This window comes from Primulina huaijiensis, chromosome 9 (genome assembly GCF_012295235.1).
Source record: "Primulina huaijiensis isolate GDHJ02 chromosome 9, ASM1229523v2, whole genome shotgun sequence".
Classification (NCBI taxonomy): Eukaryota; Viridiplantae; Streptophyta; class Magnoliopsida; order Lamiales; family Gesneriaceae; genus Primulina; species Primulina huaijiensis.
Window position 1 is genome coordinate 3,769,652 of NC_133314.1, and position 14,740 is coordinate 3,784,391.

A 14,740-nucleotide genomic window follows, 5' to 3' on the forward strand; every position below is an offset into this window, starting at 1 on the left:
TCAATAGCACTAGCAGTTTGTACATCTTACCAACCTCAGCTAGTTTGGGAGCATCCTCGGTGAGGAACCTTGCTAGATTCAAGGTGGTGAGATAGAAGAAAAATTTTTGTTGCCGACTTTTGAAATTCGAGCAGTCGAGTTTCTCGAGCTTATCAACATGGCTCATAGGCATCGTAGTAGAAGGAGCAGTGACCTTGATAATTGAGGGAGTCACATTTGGCACATTCGAGTAATTCGAATCCGTAGCCACATCAGAAACAAATAATGTAATGAGTATACCGAATATGTTTTAAGATTGTTAGCCAAAATAATGTAACCAATAAAAAATACAGGAAATGAATGTGATTCTTAGCAAACCAAAATTTATACTTTGATTAAAATATAAAATCATCCTTAGACACAATAAGTCGAATTAAAAAAAATAAATCGATAATAAATTAACCAAATTTCTCATGGAGTTGATGAACCGCACACTCTAAAGAGAGCTTGTCTGTCAAAACTATTGTACCAATACATAGAAAAAAATAAAACTAACAGATAAATATGTTGCAATGTATAATAAAATAGAACCAGAAATCTAATCCAATTAAACTAATTTGTATGGGGAAAATAATGCAACAAAAGAGCATGTAACAAAGTACAGTTTCCTTGAAACATATTCGTCATCTCCACTAGGTTCTTGAAGATCAATAAAGACGTTTGTTTTTCATGATGCAATGGTTGAACCAATAGCGAATTAAGCACCAATTCACTACTCCGGCGAACTCTCGTCTTTGATTCAAATTTTACAATAATTAGAGTTGAAAAATAGAATTAATATCCTTATCTTTCAATTTATCATTTCATCTTATATGTCAAGCGTGTTGTTAATTATGTTATTCATTAATATTTTAAGTTATTTTGCTTTTCCGTTACTTTATTATACAATACTCACAAAAACTTCAATGAAATCGTCTCACGAGTCAATTTTATGATACCGATCTCCTATCCAACTCAACTCGACTTTGGAAAAAGTATGACTATTTATACTAAAAATATTATTTTCACATCAGATATTGATCGAGCCGACCCATCTCACATGAAATTTACTTTACAATAATATAGACAATTTTTTTCGTTTCTCTATAATGATAAATGCTTGTGTAAATATTTGATAAACACTTATTAATTTCTTTTATTTATTTACCTAATTTCAATGCTCGATGTTCTTGTATTTTATTTTTTTTTTTATTTTTTAAAAAATTATGAGCAATGGACATGCTGTGTGCATTGTTTTTAAAATAGCTCTGTCTTATATTTTCAAACACATGTGTGCATATATTGTTTTCTAAATTGAACATAATTTCATGTTACTATTTTAATAAAATTTGGTATTAAAAAAAAGGACATTAAATTTGTGTTGATGTTATGATTCAAAATACATGTGCTGTTTCCACTTGTATATATATAGAACTAATTGAGGTTAAAGTTGAGGACATCATAGTAATCACCTAAAAAAGACACCAATTTTTTCTTCTAGAATTACCCTTATATGATACTAATATTATATTTTTTGTTTTTTTTTAATTTCAACCCACACTTTTATTTTTATTTCTTTTATTTCAACAATTCAAATATCAATTTAATCCCTCAATAATTTGTCAAATTTCATTTTAGTCTATCGATAATGATAAAAAAAATTATACACATATATCACACATGCAGAGTAACTAGTAGAACTAATTGAGGCTAAAGTCGTGTATTGCCCGAATGATGAAATACCAAAAAGCTGTGAGAAATTCGTAACTGCTGTGGCGCGAAAATGTCTCTTCGTCTCTCATTCTCACATTTACCAGGGAAAAAAAATCTGAATCTTTCCCTTCCACAGATGTCGAAATTGAAGAATAGATCAATGTAAGTTTATCCGATCAAATTATCATTACATTTCTCGCTGAATTGTTCAACGGAGCAAGATTGATGCAACAATTTTTTTTAGTGAAATCTAAGGGCGATTCAATTTCGTACTTTAATGTTAGGATGGGTTTTATTCGGGAATTTGGTTGTTTATTATGATTCGTAAATTCAAATTTTTTAGTTTGTGTTTGTGCTCTAGTTAGTATTAGTATGATCAATTATGACGAGGCATTGGATGATCGAAGGTTTTTTTATTTCCCAATTTATTCGATTTGAATTAAATTGTTTATCCCTTTGGATCAAGTATGCACTGTTGCAAAATCATACGATGTCTTCCATTTCCTAAAATTCGTTGTTGTTTAAAATTGGCTAAGTTTCCGCATTAAGAAAAAAATTGCAGTTTGTTGTTAATACCTTGTGACAAAAAAGGTGCATAATTTTCTTTTTTGTTTCCTCTGATCGTATGTCATGAGTACATCTGATTTATTTTCCTTGATTATAGACGGCTTTCTAGTTTCTGTGATTATTCTATATTTTGGTCACAGGTTTCCTGGACATGATGTTTCACGATTGTTGTGAGATCAGGATGATTTTGGTTCATTTCTAGAGGAATTGATACTCACTCTCTATCTTTGTTTCTGGACATAATGTTTGAATCTGGTTATAAGTCGCAATATATAGGCGGTCAAAAGGAGAAATTTGTAAGGTATGTAACGTACAATTTCTTTTACAGGAGGTTAGAAGGTTCTATTATCGTTTCTATATTTTCTTGAAGTTGATGGGTTTAGTGCACATGATGCAAGCAATCGAGCCATTTTGTCAGTATATCAATGCTTCTGTTGCCTACCTTTGTAATATGAGACCTATACAATTCGGTGTTTTACTTCCCACTTGCCAGTTTTTAATTAACATTTAAATTTCTGTAAACAGATATCCATTTATTTTGTTCGTTTTTTGTTGTGTTATAGGTTGGATGACTTGAACTCATCGTTATCTTTTAGATCCGACATGGCTGGAAAGAACAGGTGTGGGTTTAGCTTGGAGGGTTTGACTGCTCCTGGACGTACCAAAAACAGTGGATCAAAGTCATTACGAGTGGGATTCCAAAGAGGATCTGAAGGACTTATCACACTTGGCCGATCATTAAAATCAGGGGTTACAAAAGCAGTATTTCCGGAGGATCTCAAAGTTTCTGATAGAAAAATATTTGATCCTCAAGACAAGAGTCTTCTTCTTTGGAATAAGCTTTTGGTTATCTCCTGCATATTTGCAGTATCAATAGATCCTTTGTTTTTGTATCTTCCCGTTTTCGAGGATGATCAAATGTGCCTTCATATTCAAAATAGTCTTGCATACACAACCACAACTTTGAGAACCATCATTGATTCCTTTTACATTGTTCGTATGGTTCTGCAATTCCGAACAGCTTATATTGCACCTTCATCTCGGGTTTTTGGGCGAGGGGAGCTGGTTATTGATCCCAAAGAAATAGCTAGCCGATACCTACATCGTTATTTTTTTGTGGATCTTTTCTCTGTACTTCCTCTTCCTCAGGTATGTTAAAATGCTAACATTTTAGAAACTATACTCTTCAAAGTAATGCTTGCATTGTTTCAGTCATAAGATTCCATTTCTTCGAAACCATGAATGTCATTTATTGTTTTATCATTTGATTTACGAAGTGCATGTCCTTTTGTTGTGATCGTGTGGACATATATCCAAAATTAAAAACTTTTCCAACTACGTAAAAACGCAAACGCTTTGATTCATTGTCACTTATGTCCATTGAGTTCAGCCTCGAAGCTTGTAGATACAAGAACAGGAAAATCACTATTATATGTGACAGTGAAATCGGGATTGTTATAGGCATAGCGATGACAAATTTTCAGTCAGTCTTGTCCACCAACCCTCTGTGTGTGTGTGTGTGTGACAAAGAGAATGAGAGGAAAAATAAATGTATACTTGCAAGCAATTTTTATTGGCTTAAGAGAACATGCTATGTGGTGCTACTTTCTGTGATCTGTCCCTTTGCTGTTAGTTCTTACTGAGAACCAATATTTGGCTTTTCATGTCATCTGCAGATTGTAGTTTGGAGGTTCTTGAACGGATCAAGAGGTTCAGATGTAATGGGGACAAAACAAGCGCTAGTGATTATTGTATTTCTTCAATACATACCTAGATTTGTGCGGTTTTTGCCTCTGACTTCCGAGTTAAAGAAGACAGCCGGTGTGTTTGCTGAAACTGCATGGGCTGGTGCAGCATATTATTTATTATGGTTTATGCTTGCTAGTCATGTAAGTAGCTTCAATATTGTGTTGGCATGCTGATAATTTATTGTAGTTCGGAATTCAGTCAAGTTTGTGTCAAAAAAGTGAGTATTATTGTAAATTATTCCAATTAATTTTCAAGAACGATAATCTTTCAAAACACATGTTTAAATAAGAAAATATTGCTCAAGACTAGTCAGGTAAGACTTTCTTCAAAGGATGACAGCCCCAGATTAATGGTATAGAGCTTTACCGATGTCCAGTCAGTCATTTTTTGGGATGTAGTGAAGCACATAAAAGTGTGAAAATTTTACCTCCGTATAATCGTGATGTTTGCGACAAGTTTTTTTATAAATATTCCAAACAACTTGCATCTAGTGGAGTGTATGAAATGCAAAGTTTTTTAAAAAAAATTATGATGTTATTTGCATAATGATTAGTACTTACTCATGCTAAGAATACTTGATATCTGTTTTGAGTAAATGCTACATCTGTCTACATAAAAGATATAATTCTTAATGGAAATATACAAATAAAGAATTGAGCATTTAAGAAATATGACAATGACGTCTGAAAACTCCACATAACAACTATTTGATACTTTATGTTTCATGTTCTTGGTTGGTTGTGAAGATCTTGTTGAGTGTGAGTTTCATACTTTAACATCATGATGCTCCTCCCACATTTTCGACCCGTACAAATGTACTTAATTGTGTTACTCACATGCATGTTCACACATAAAAATAAGTAAGGATGGGTGTGCAGAGGCATCTGTCTATATATGTGTGTGCGCATATGTGCCACTGTATCATACACGTGTAAAATAATATACGACTCAAATATTGTAGGTGCACATTGAGTGTTTCTGAAAGTGTTAAAAATTCCTTTTAGTTTTTTTTTATATTGAGGTTGAATTTTCTGATACCAGTGTCATTGCCTTCAATATGAACTCTCGAGCTTGCTTATCAACTCTGCTTTTGCATAACACACTTTAGTATTGACACCAGTAGAAAGCTCCAGGAAATCATTCACCTAATATGCTGCTAATGGCGTGACAGATTGTTGGAGCTTTATGGTACCTACTAGCAATTGAACGCAAAGGTGCATGCTGGGATGAAGCTTGCAGGGAAAGTGGAAGCTGTAACCCAAATTTGCTTTATTGCTCGGATGGGGTTTCAAACATGACTGAATGGATAAACAACAGCAAGGCTATCCTTGACCCAAAATGTGCTGTAACAGATGATGAAACACCACAGTTTAAGTATGGGATATATGCACAAGCTCTCTCATCTGGTATTCTTGGATCCCAGCATTTTGTCTCAAAATACTTCTATTGTTTGTGGTGGGGCCTACAGAATTTAAGGTCCTTTATTTCTTTCATATCCCTCATAGGCTTCAATGTGGTGCACTAGACTTCTGGTTTATAATTCATTATCTGGATTGAATGAATAAGATACACTTTAGAAACTTGTTAGCATTATGTCTGTAAAAAGCTGCTTTAGAATGACTAGTCTTGTTTCTCTATCTGCAGTACACTTGGTCAGGGGCTTCAAACCAGTACGTACCCAGGAGAAGTTCTATTTTCCATTGCAGTAGCTATTTTTGGGCTCCTCCTCTTTGCTCTTCTGATTGGTAATATGCAGGTTTGTACACCAACATTTAGCAACCTCATGTCTTATTATTGATGCATAATTGCAACTAAACTTGCTCTGTTGATAGTTCCATTTCAGTCTTGCCAAGGGACAGAATCAAAATCTTTGATTAGTGCCTGAGAAACGGATTACTACGGGGCCCCATGTTAAACATCCTAGTAAATAAATTGGAGGCAAAACTTCGACTTTAGGGAAAAAAAGACAAATCAATCTCTAATTCTCATCGAAGAATTATATTTATTCTGTGGTGGCTTGTCATTTCCAGCATGTTTCCTTTTTCACGGTTACAATCAAAAGAGTAGTTCAAAATCTGGCACACAGCCATGATAGTAGTGAATATTGGAACTCCCATCGTTTTACTGACTTTTTATGTCAAGCTCACAGTATTCTTCATGTTCTAAAGATATTTCTATGATGTTGGTCACAACTGTCAAAATATTTCATGGCCGATTGCTCAATTTTGAGGAGCTTGTTTATGCTACAGACATATCTCCAGTCTCTCACAGTAAGGCTTGAGGAAATGCGGATCAAGAGACGTGATTCTGAGCAATGGATGCATCACAGAGTACTGCCACAAGAACTCAGGGAAAGAGTAAGGCGCTACGATCAGTACAAATGGCTAGAAACTAGAGGAGTTGATGAGGAGAGCTTGGTTCAAAATCTACCAAAAGATCTTAGAAGAGATATCAAGCGACATCTCTGTTTAAATTTGGTCAGAAGGGTATGTATAAACATTTTAATCTAGTATTTATATGCTTGTAGTTGTTTCTTTAAAAAGAAATCTAATTCCACAACTCTCGATAAGAGTAAAAAAAATTTCTTGGCGGAATTTCGGCCTTATATGTGGTTGTAAGATTCAAAATCAATTGCTCTACAAATGCTCTAGCCAATTACATTCGTGCCATCATTATGCTGAATAGCCTCGCTGAAGATAAAATTTTCATGGCTTGATGTTCAGGTTCCTCTCTTTGCAAACATGGATGATAGATTGCTTGACGCTATCTGTGAAAGGCTAAAACCAAGTTTATACACAGAAAAAACATATATACTTCGTGAAGGGGACCCTGTTGACGAAATGCTCTTTATTATCCGTGGTCGACTGGAGAGTGTGACGACAGATGGCGGAAGGTCCGGTTTCTTTAACCGTGGTTTCCTGAAAGAAGGTGATTTTTGCGGAGAAGAACTTCTGACATGGGCTTTGGATCCTAAATCCGGTGCCAACTTTCCACCTTCTACTCGTACTGTGAAAGCTTTAACAGAAGTAGAGGCATTTGCTTTAATAGCAGATGAACTTAAATTTATAACCAGTCAGTTTAGACGTATTCATAGTCGACAGGTTCAACATACCTTCCGTTTCTACTCACAGCAATGGAGGACCTGGGCTGCCACCTTTATCCAAGCTACTTGGCGTCGGTATTGGAGGAGGAAGATGGCCGAACTTCATCGCCATGAAACTGACGACGAAAGTTCGATAGAAGAAGATGATGATGAAGACGAACAAGAAGAAGAAGAAGAAGCAGCTAAAATTCGACTGATCAGTCGTACTACATCAGGACTGGGGGCTACAATGTTGGCATCAAGATTTGCGGCTAACGCGCTACGCGGAGTTCGCAGGTCCCGCGAGTCGAAGTCTAGTAGGATGATCAAATTGCAAAAGCCGCCTGAGCCTGACTTTGCTGTTGAATAATGGCACAAAACATCTGACCAATGGAATATGTATAGTTTTTAGATGAGCATATGGCATGCTTCCGATGTGATTTTTTTCCATCCGTTATTTACATTTCTCGTAATAGTGTCATATTATACGAATGGAGAGTTCGAGGTAAAAATGATGGTTGTAATACACTGTCAAGAGAGCCAAAATATATTCTGCATTCCTTTTTAGCGTTCAAATACACATACACTGAGCGATCTTACTTGCACTTTATTTTTTGTTGCATACGTTATAGAGTTAATACATAAATGGAGTGTATCCAATAAACAATGAAGGGCAAATAACATTGGACACATATGTTTATGTATAAGCATATATTCTTAATCATTTGGTTGACCCTTGTTAGCTTCAACTTGTATTCTTACAATAATTAACTTAACAGCCAACTCTGGCAATATATAATTTATTGCACCTACTTTTCCTTCTTTTTTTTTAAAAAGATAAGATAAGAAAATACAAATGTAAATTTTTATAGTATTACTGCTAAATTGGGCTTTTTCCTGCCGGGGCAACCATTCCTTAAAGTACTCGTTCTGAGAACTTGTAATTTAAGTTAAACACGCACCTTTTGGATATATTATTACGAGTTTCAAATAATAGAAATATATTTTTCATGTTTAAATAATTATTCCCTATGAATTAGCAATGATATAACCTTTTTATATTACACAAAAATGTTAGTTAGACGGTTTAACTAGTCAATTTTTTGATACAAATCTCCTGTTTGGGTCACCATGTAAAAGTGTTATTTTTTATGTCAAAAATGATACTTATTGTAAATATGGACATGGTTGAACCGTCTTACGGTTAAAAAAGTATGAGACTGTCTCATAAAATACCTATTATTTATCTTATTATAAAACTAAATTTAAAAAATATTTATCATTTGCATTATTCCATCAACAAGGATGAGCATGATATGAGTACTGACTAGAACTATAAGTATAAACATATAATAGATAATGCATGAATATTAATATTTAATTTTAAATGGGTCGAGTCCATTAAGGTCCATTACCCAAGCACGATTACAAAATTTAATATTAATATCCAACTAGATACCTATTTCAACATACCCAATTTAAAATGGTTGGGTATCGGATGAAAATAGACCATTGTCGTACAGAAGAGTAACTAAAATTTACATTTTTTCATATTGGAAAGATAGCGCTCTTTAATTTTTGTTAAGAAATTCGAGTCAAATGTTATAAAGATATAAGTTTGTTACTCCCTGTTGTGGGAGGTGTTGTTTAGGACTTTTTGGGTCAGATTGTTCTTTCTTTCACTGAATTTATTGTAGTTGAGTCTAATGTCCAGGCAGAGTTTTGGGCGGTTTGTAGGGTATTTTTGTCTGTTATGATCTTAACATTTTTCTCATTTGGAATGAAATCGATTTCATATTGTCATTAAGTATGAATTATTCAATTCAGAGTTCTCTATCTTAGAGTTATGACATTCCCTACCCAAGTATATCTCTATCTTTTGTCGTTTTGATTATTCAAGACTCCCCTATCTTAGATCTAGATTCATTTGAGGGAAAAATTATATATATTTTTTCGTATCTTTATAATCTCTATATAGTTACAATTCTCCGGTGTATTTTTATTTGCTCCGATTTGGAGTTTTAGTGAAGTCTCCGGTGTTTCTCGGAGTGTTCTTGGTGTTTTTTCTTGGTGTACATGTGGGATCAGACACGTGTACATATAGTGACTCTTCTTTGGTTGACTTGATAAGGATGATAGATTGTAATGTAATACTCCGTAGATGGAGAATATATATATATATGTGTGTGTGTAGGTTCTGCATAACCTCCACCACATGGGAGGTGTTTTATTTTTAAAAAAATTGTAATTCTCTGCTTATGCTTGATCTTATAGATTCACTTACAAGTCAATCAGGTTAATTTTGAACCGCTGACAAGAGCTCTAATGTCATGTTAAGGAACACTTGTGAACGCAAATGGTGAAATAAGTCGAAAATTTATTCATCTATCCTGAGAAGTCATAAACAAGTCCTAGCACGCCAAGAACGGACATTATCATCATATGCAGACAAATAAAGATTTTCTTTATCATTTGCTAAATTGGAATAGTTTGACTGATTCCTGGATGGACATGGGTAGTTTGACTTGGTTATCCATCATTGAAACACAAGCCGGAGAACTCATTTTATGCTTAGGAAAGTTTTGCTATTCTTTTGGGTTGTACCTCTATTGATCAAAGTTCATTGACGATATTAGATTGATCGTGTAATCGTGTAAAACAACCTTAAGTAACCACACAAACTTGGGCTTATCTCCATCCCTAGAGGAGCCGTATGAGGCGGAAGCTTCACGTACGGTTATGTCATGCCCTTGAAACGGGAGAAACCCTAGCTTGATCTTCAATCTCAATAGCAATATGTTCACCAGATACGTTGTCTACAGAGCCAGCGCTAGAGGGTGTAGCAGGCTCGAATACCGACATCTCACTTATCAAGCCGACATGGTCGACCCAATTATGATATTGCGACCACATTTTTTTTTCATTCATCCCAAATATATAATTCAGTTTTCATTTTTAGTATTATTTTCTCTGTTATTTAACAGTCTATCATTATTATTAAATGCATTAACTACTCTAAATTATTTGTTTACTCTATAAAAAAAAGTCATTAAATAAGGGTAAAATGAAAAATTTCTTTGTAAAATTTATTTTTTCAATAATTTTCTTAATATGTGTGTATGGAAACACATATAAACTTTTTTGACATGGGACAGAGATTATTTATCTACTTATACGCGTATCTTCTTTATAAATATTATATATCAATAATTTGTAATGTTTTCGTGCTTAAAAAAATCTAAAATTTTGAATCTTGTATTAAAAAAATAATTTTTAATAATATATTGAATGATGGGGAAGTTGGTGAAAAATCTCCAATCAAAATATTTCTTTAGGTTCACTCCCTACCCACAAAATTATGGTACTATGTCATATAAAATGTGGTACACTTCATGTGGAAATGTGGTACTAAAAAAGTACCCAGGGACTGAACACAAAAAAAATCGACGACTGAGAACTGAAAGCCAATTTCCCGTTGAATGATATACAAGCCACCTATATGGCTGGTACCTAGTTTTTTTTTTTAAAACTATTTATAGCACTAATTTCATGATATTATTTCTTATTTTTAGCCAAAGAAAGTAATAGACGTCCTCAATTTGTGTCCTACCATATCTATTATATAAATAAGAAAATTTTCCTCACTGTTATGAATAGCAATAGCATGGTCGATCATTATGGGTATAATGGTAGATGCACGGGATCAAGTTACTATTTTTTTTCTGCTTTTTTATTAAGTTTTTCTATTTTTATTAATAGATTATTGGCTACAGAAGGATTTTTTTTAGTGAACGTCTAGCTAACTCCTATTTCTTTTTTTTTTTTAAGACGAAAAAAAATTCTATTTTCTCTTCTATTTACTACAACGACGAATAATCAAATTATCACTATATATATAAAAGGTTTTAATTATAATAATGGATCACTTGAGTAGCTACTTTTTCTTGAGATTTCCATAATGGTGGGATCATTTCACAACTCATCATGAATAAGAAATGAAGCAATAGAATGAATAAACACTTTAGTCGTTGGATTATTAATTAAACTAAGGCTAATTATTGTAATCATGATTAAGACATTATATATATCTAACCTACATAATTAATAACACTTTATTTCTTGAATTTATTTTGAAAGAAAAAATCATCTCCTAATTTTAAATTTTAGTATAAAGCATGAACACATACAATATCATAATTATGATTTCTTAAGCATAATTAATTGGTTATTTATTATTCGGGCAGTTAGATTTGTCATATTTCGTGTTCTTTTTCCGCAAGTGGAAGAGTCACTAATTAATATGACAAAGTGGAATTAGGAAAAGTCGTTCCTCAATCAAGATTAGGGAAAACGATACATTTTTTAACGAATTGAATGATGATTAATTATACAGTAACTGAAAAAATTAAACTTAGTCTGGAATATTGAATTTTGTTTATTGGAAATATTGCCTAAAAATGAAAATTATATAAATATACATTAAAAAGTACCCATTGGTAGTACTTTACTAACAAATCTAATATAGAGGCATAAAGTAATTACATATTGTGAAAAGAGAAAAAGATTTTCATAAATTACGCTTTGTTGTTGTTGTATGATTTAAAATATCGGAGTTGTAATTATACTATTAGTTATAATTTTTTGTAAAACAACAAGCATTTAATTCTAAGTACAATTGATATAAGAATCAATGTCATATACTCGATTCACATGGATTGCATAGAGAGAAATTGTTGAGAGTGAGATTATTAATATGCAATAATTGTTCCTATCAGGAGAGGAGTCAGACAAATGACACTTGTATTGTTGTATAATTTAAAATATTGAAGTTGCACAATTACCACTTATTATAATTTTTAGTAAAATGACAAATGTTTGATTATTTCAAGATTTTAAACATTACACATTTATTATGAAATCAATATAGTGTTAAGAAAAAGGTTTTGTTATGATAGAAAATAACAGTTTAGAGAGGTGAATGAACTGTTACATAAATATGACAAATAATGCAAAATCTAATATGCATAAAAAAAAACTCAATTTAATATTCCAATCAGACTGAGTAAAATGAACTACACTAATACTAAGTGCGGAAACAACTCAAAATACTAAGTGAATAAGATATTATTGAGTTTAACAGATCAGTTCAAGCAAATGAATTAACAACACAAATAATGAAAGATAGGACATGTAAGATGACCGAAAATAAAAGAGGCAAGAATTTGTTAATGGAAGTTCGAAGACTAAGCTTTTATTTCTCTTCTTCTATTTCCAAAAGGATTTCACTAGAATATTTGATCAGTACAACCCTTTGTATAAATTCATTTCAGCTCGATTCACCAACCATGTTGGGCTGAAACTTCTAACAACTCTTTCTTAACTCAATCAATTTAGAAACATATTTCTGACAGTTACACAAATTCTCATAGTACCAAAAAAATCGTGTATAAATGATAAGTGAGAACAATGTGTGCACAAGATGATCCTTAATCGATCTGATTGAACTTTGTGCGTGTGCAAATAAGCCTATGATAAATCTTCATGAGAGATGCTGATTATTTTGAGAATTCTTGATGATGTTCAATCTATCAGTGATCTTCTTCAATTCTGATGCATCTCTTTTATAGATGTTGGTCTCCTGTATCAATAAGTAGAGATAATACTAATAGATGTACTAGTATCCCAATTGTGCAGAGGATGTCACATGTCCTTGTCATGTTTCCAAAAATAATAATGACCAATTCAAATTTCTGGGATACTAAGTAGAAGAAGTAATCAACAAAGCTTTTATTTTGTATTTGCTGACAACATTTAGAATATACTCGGAGATAACTATCTATTGTCTTCAGAGAATATTGCTTGATTAGTTAGTGAGCTGATCTTTTCTACTGCATAATATATATGAACAACTTAGTTATATTTAAGCTATTGTAGATGCTTTTCAGATTAGTATAGTTGGACAACACAACTTGTTTATCTTTGTCATCTTTTATCAGCATAGTACTTCTTTCAGCGAATCACTTCAGTTTAGATTATCTGCATTCACTAATTTTGGCTAATTCAGATCATTTTAGTTTTTATTCACCAAAACTTATATTAACATTTTTTCATTTTTTTGGTGATGTCAAAACTAAGTTGTTGTGTAAGTATAGTAAAAACTAAATATTAGCATAAACTAAGCCGTTCATAGGTTAAACCGATAATCTGCAGAAATGATTTAAAATTAAAAAATGAAATAAATAAAGTTCTATTTCTTGCTGAAAGATTGATGAGAAGAGTGGCTTGGTCTGTATCCCACCGAGCTACTACTATGACCACCGACAGAACTTACATGACTGCCACCAGGTGGTTTCTTGTGCTGAGACGAGGAAGAGGACTTAGGTTTTTCTGAATCTTTGTGCTTGATTTTTCTGATTCCTTGGGATTCCCCCTTTTTCAACATCACCCGTCCCTCTTTGAATATAGTCGACAACTTCATAATTTTTTTGCCCAGAGTCTCAATATGTCACGTCAGCACAAATTTTTGCTTTTCAATTTTGAAATAACATAATAATTTGATTTGTGATACCAGATCTTGAGCTCAGATAGTTGGCTTGAATGCATGTTCACCACTCGGAGAACTTCAGATATTTGGGCATTGAAATTAGTCTTGATCATCTCTAAGTCCAGTGATGAAGCCATCTGATCTGTTCGAAGAACGGGAACTTCATTCTGCATATTGGATAGAGACAGATGAATTATGTTAATGTCGTCAAGATTAATTGACATATGTCCATGTTATCTTTCTTTAAATCTTGGAGTCTGATCAACTGGAGAAGTTTGAGGTAGCTCGATTTCCAACAAATTTTGTTCTGAACTAAGTTGCGGATAAATATGAGGTTTATTATTTGACAAAGTTGGATGTTCTATTCCCTCACCTGGTAGATTTTGAGGAGTCATAAGTGGTTAAGCTTGGAACATGTTGAAATGATATCATTGATATGTGCTATTTGCGGGGGAGGAAATATTATGCTGTCTTTTTGCTTGATTATGCGGTGAAACTGGTGGAGGCGATGTATTTGATGCGGATTCGACTATCACCACTTGTTGTAGAGGAATGGTCGTGGTGATTATTTATTATGTTGCTTGAGGAACATAAAATTGATTTTGTTCTGGAGCAATCGTGCTATCCATAGATTGCTGCATCTCAGCTGTTGTGGTCAATGGAACTTATGGAATGGGTTCAGAGAACTATGAATGCATTTGAACTTCTTCGAGTTGTTCACTAGCTTGTTGTTGGACTAATGGAACTCAAGGAGGAGTGGATCTTATTCGGCAAGTTTTAATTTCGAGGACGAAATTTTATTTAAGGGATGGAGGAATTGTAAGGTTCAAAAATACGATAACGTAACCTAACTGCATACAAATCTATGGAAAATAAAAAATAACTAATTAAATGTTTTTAATTGCATAAATTTAATAGGGTGTGCATGTTTAAAATGTACATTTCTACATGAATGCATAAAACTGTGTTTTAAAAGTTATTCGAGACGCGATTGAGGAACGGAGACCGGAGACCATATAAGTGAAAATATTTTTATTAAATAATTATTTTTAATTTTTTAATGTGTG

General features: G+C 33.0%; 1 protein-coding gene across 2 annotated transcripts; it reads left to right on the plus strand.

Annotated features, from left to right (window-relative positions):
• Positions 1-1,730: 1,730 nt before the first annotated feature.
• Positions 1,731-7,811, plus strand: LOC140984056 (putative cyclic nucleotide-gated ion channel 7). 2 transcript variants are annotated; one of them, XM_073451216.1, is made up of 8 exons: positions 1,731-1,893; positions 2,439-2,599; positions 2,862-3,447; positions 3,975-4,187; positions 5,219-5,523; positions 5,692-5,803; positions 6,297-6,533; positions 6,771-7,811. In XM_073451216.1, the coding sequence occupies exons 2-8, from the start codon at positions 2,541-2,543 to the stop codon at positions 7,497-7,499; spliced, it is 2,241 nt and encodes a 746-aa protein (XP_073307317.1). In that variant the 5' UTR covers positions 1,731-1,893; positions 2,439-2,540; the 3' UTR covers positions 7,500-7,811. The 2 variants fall into 2 exon arrangements, with proteins under 2 accessions (XP_073307317.1, XP_073307318.1); XM_073451217.1 differs by lacking the exon at positions 1,731-1,893 and adding an exon at positions 1,924-2,138.
• Positions 7,812-14,740: the final 6,929 nt, after the last annotated feature.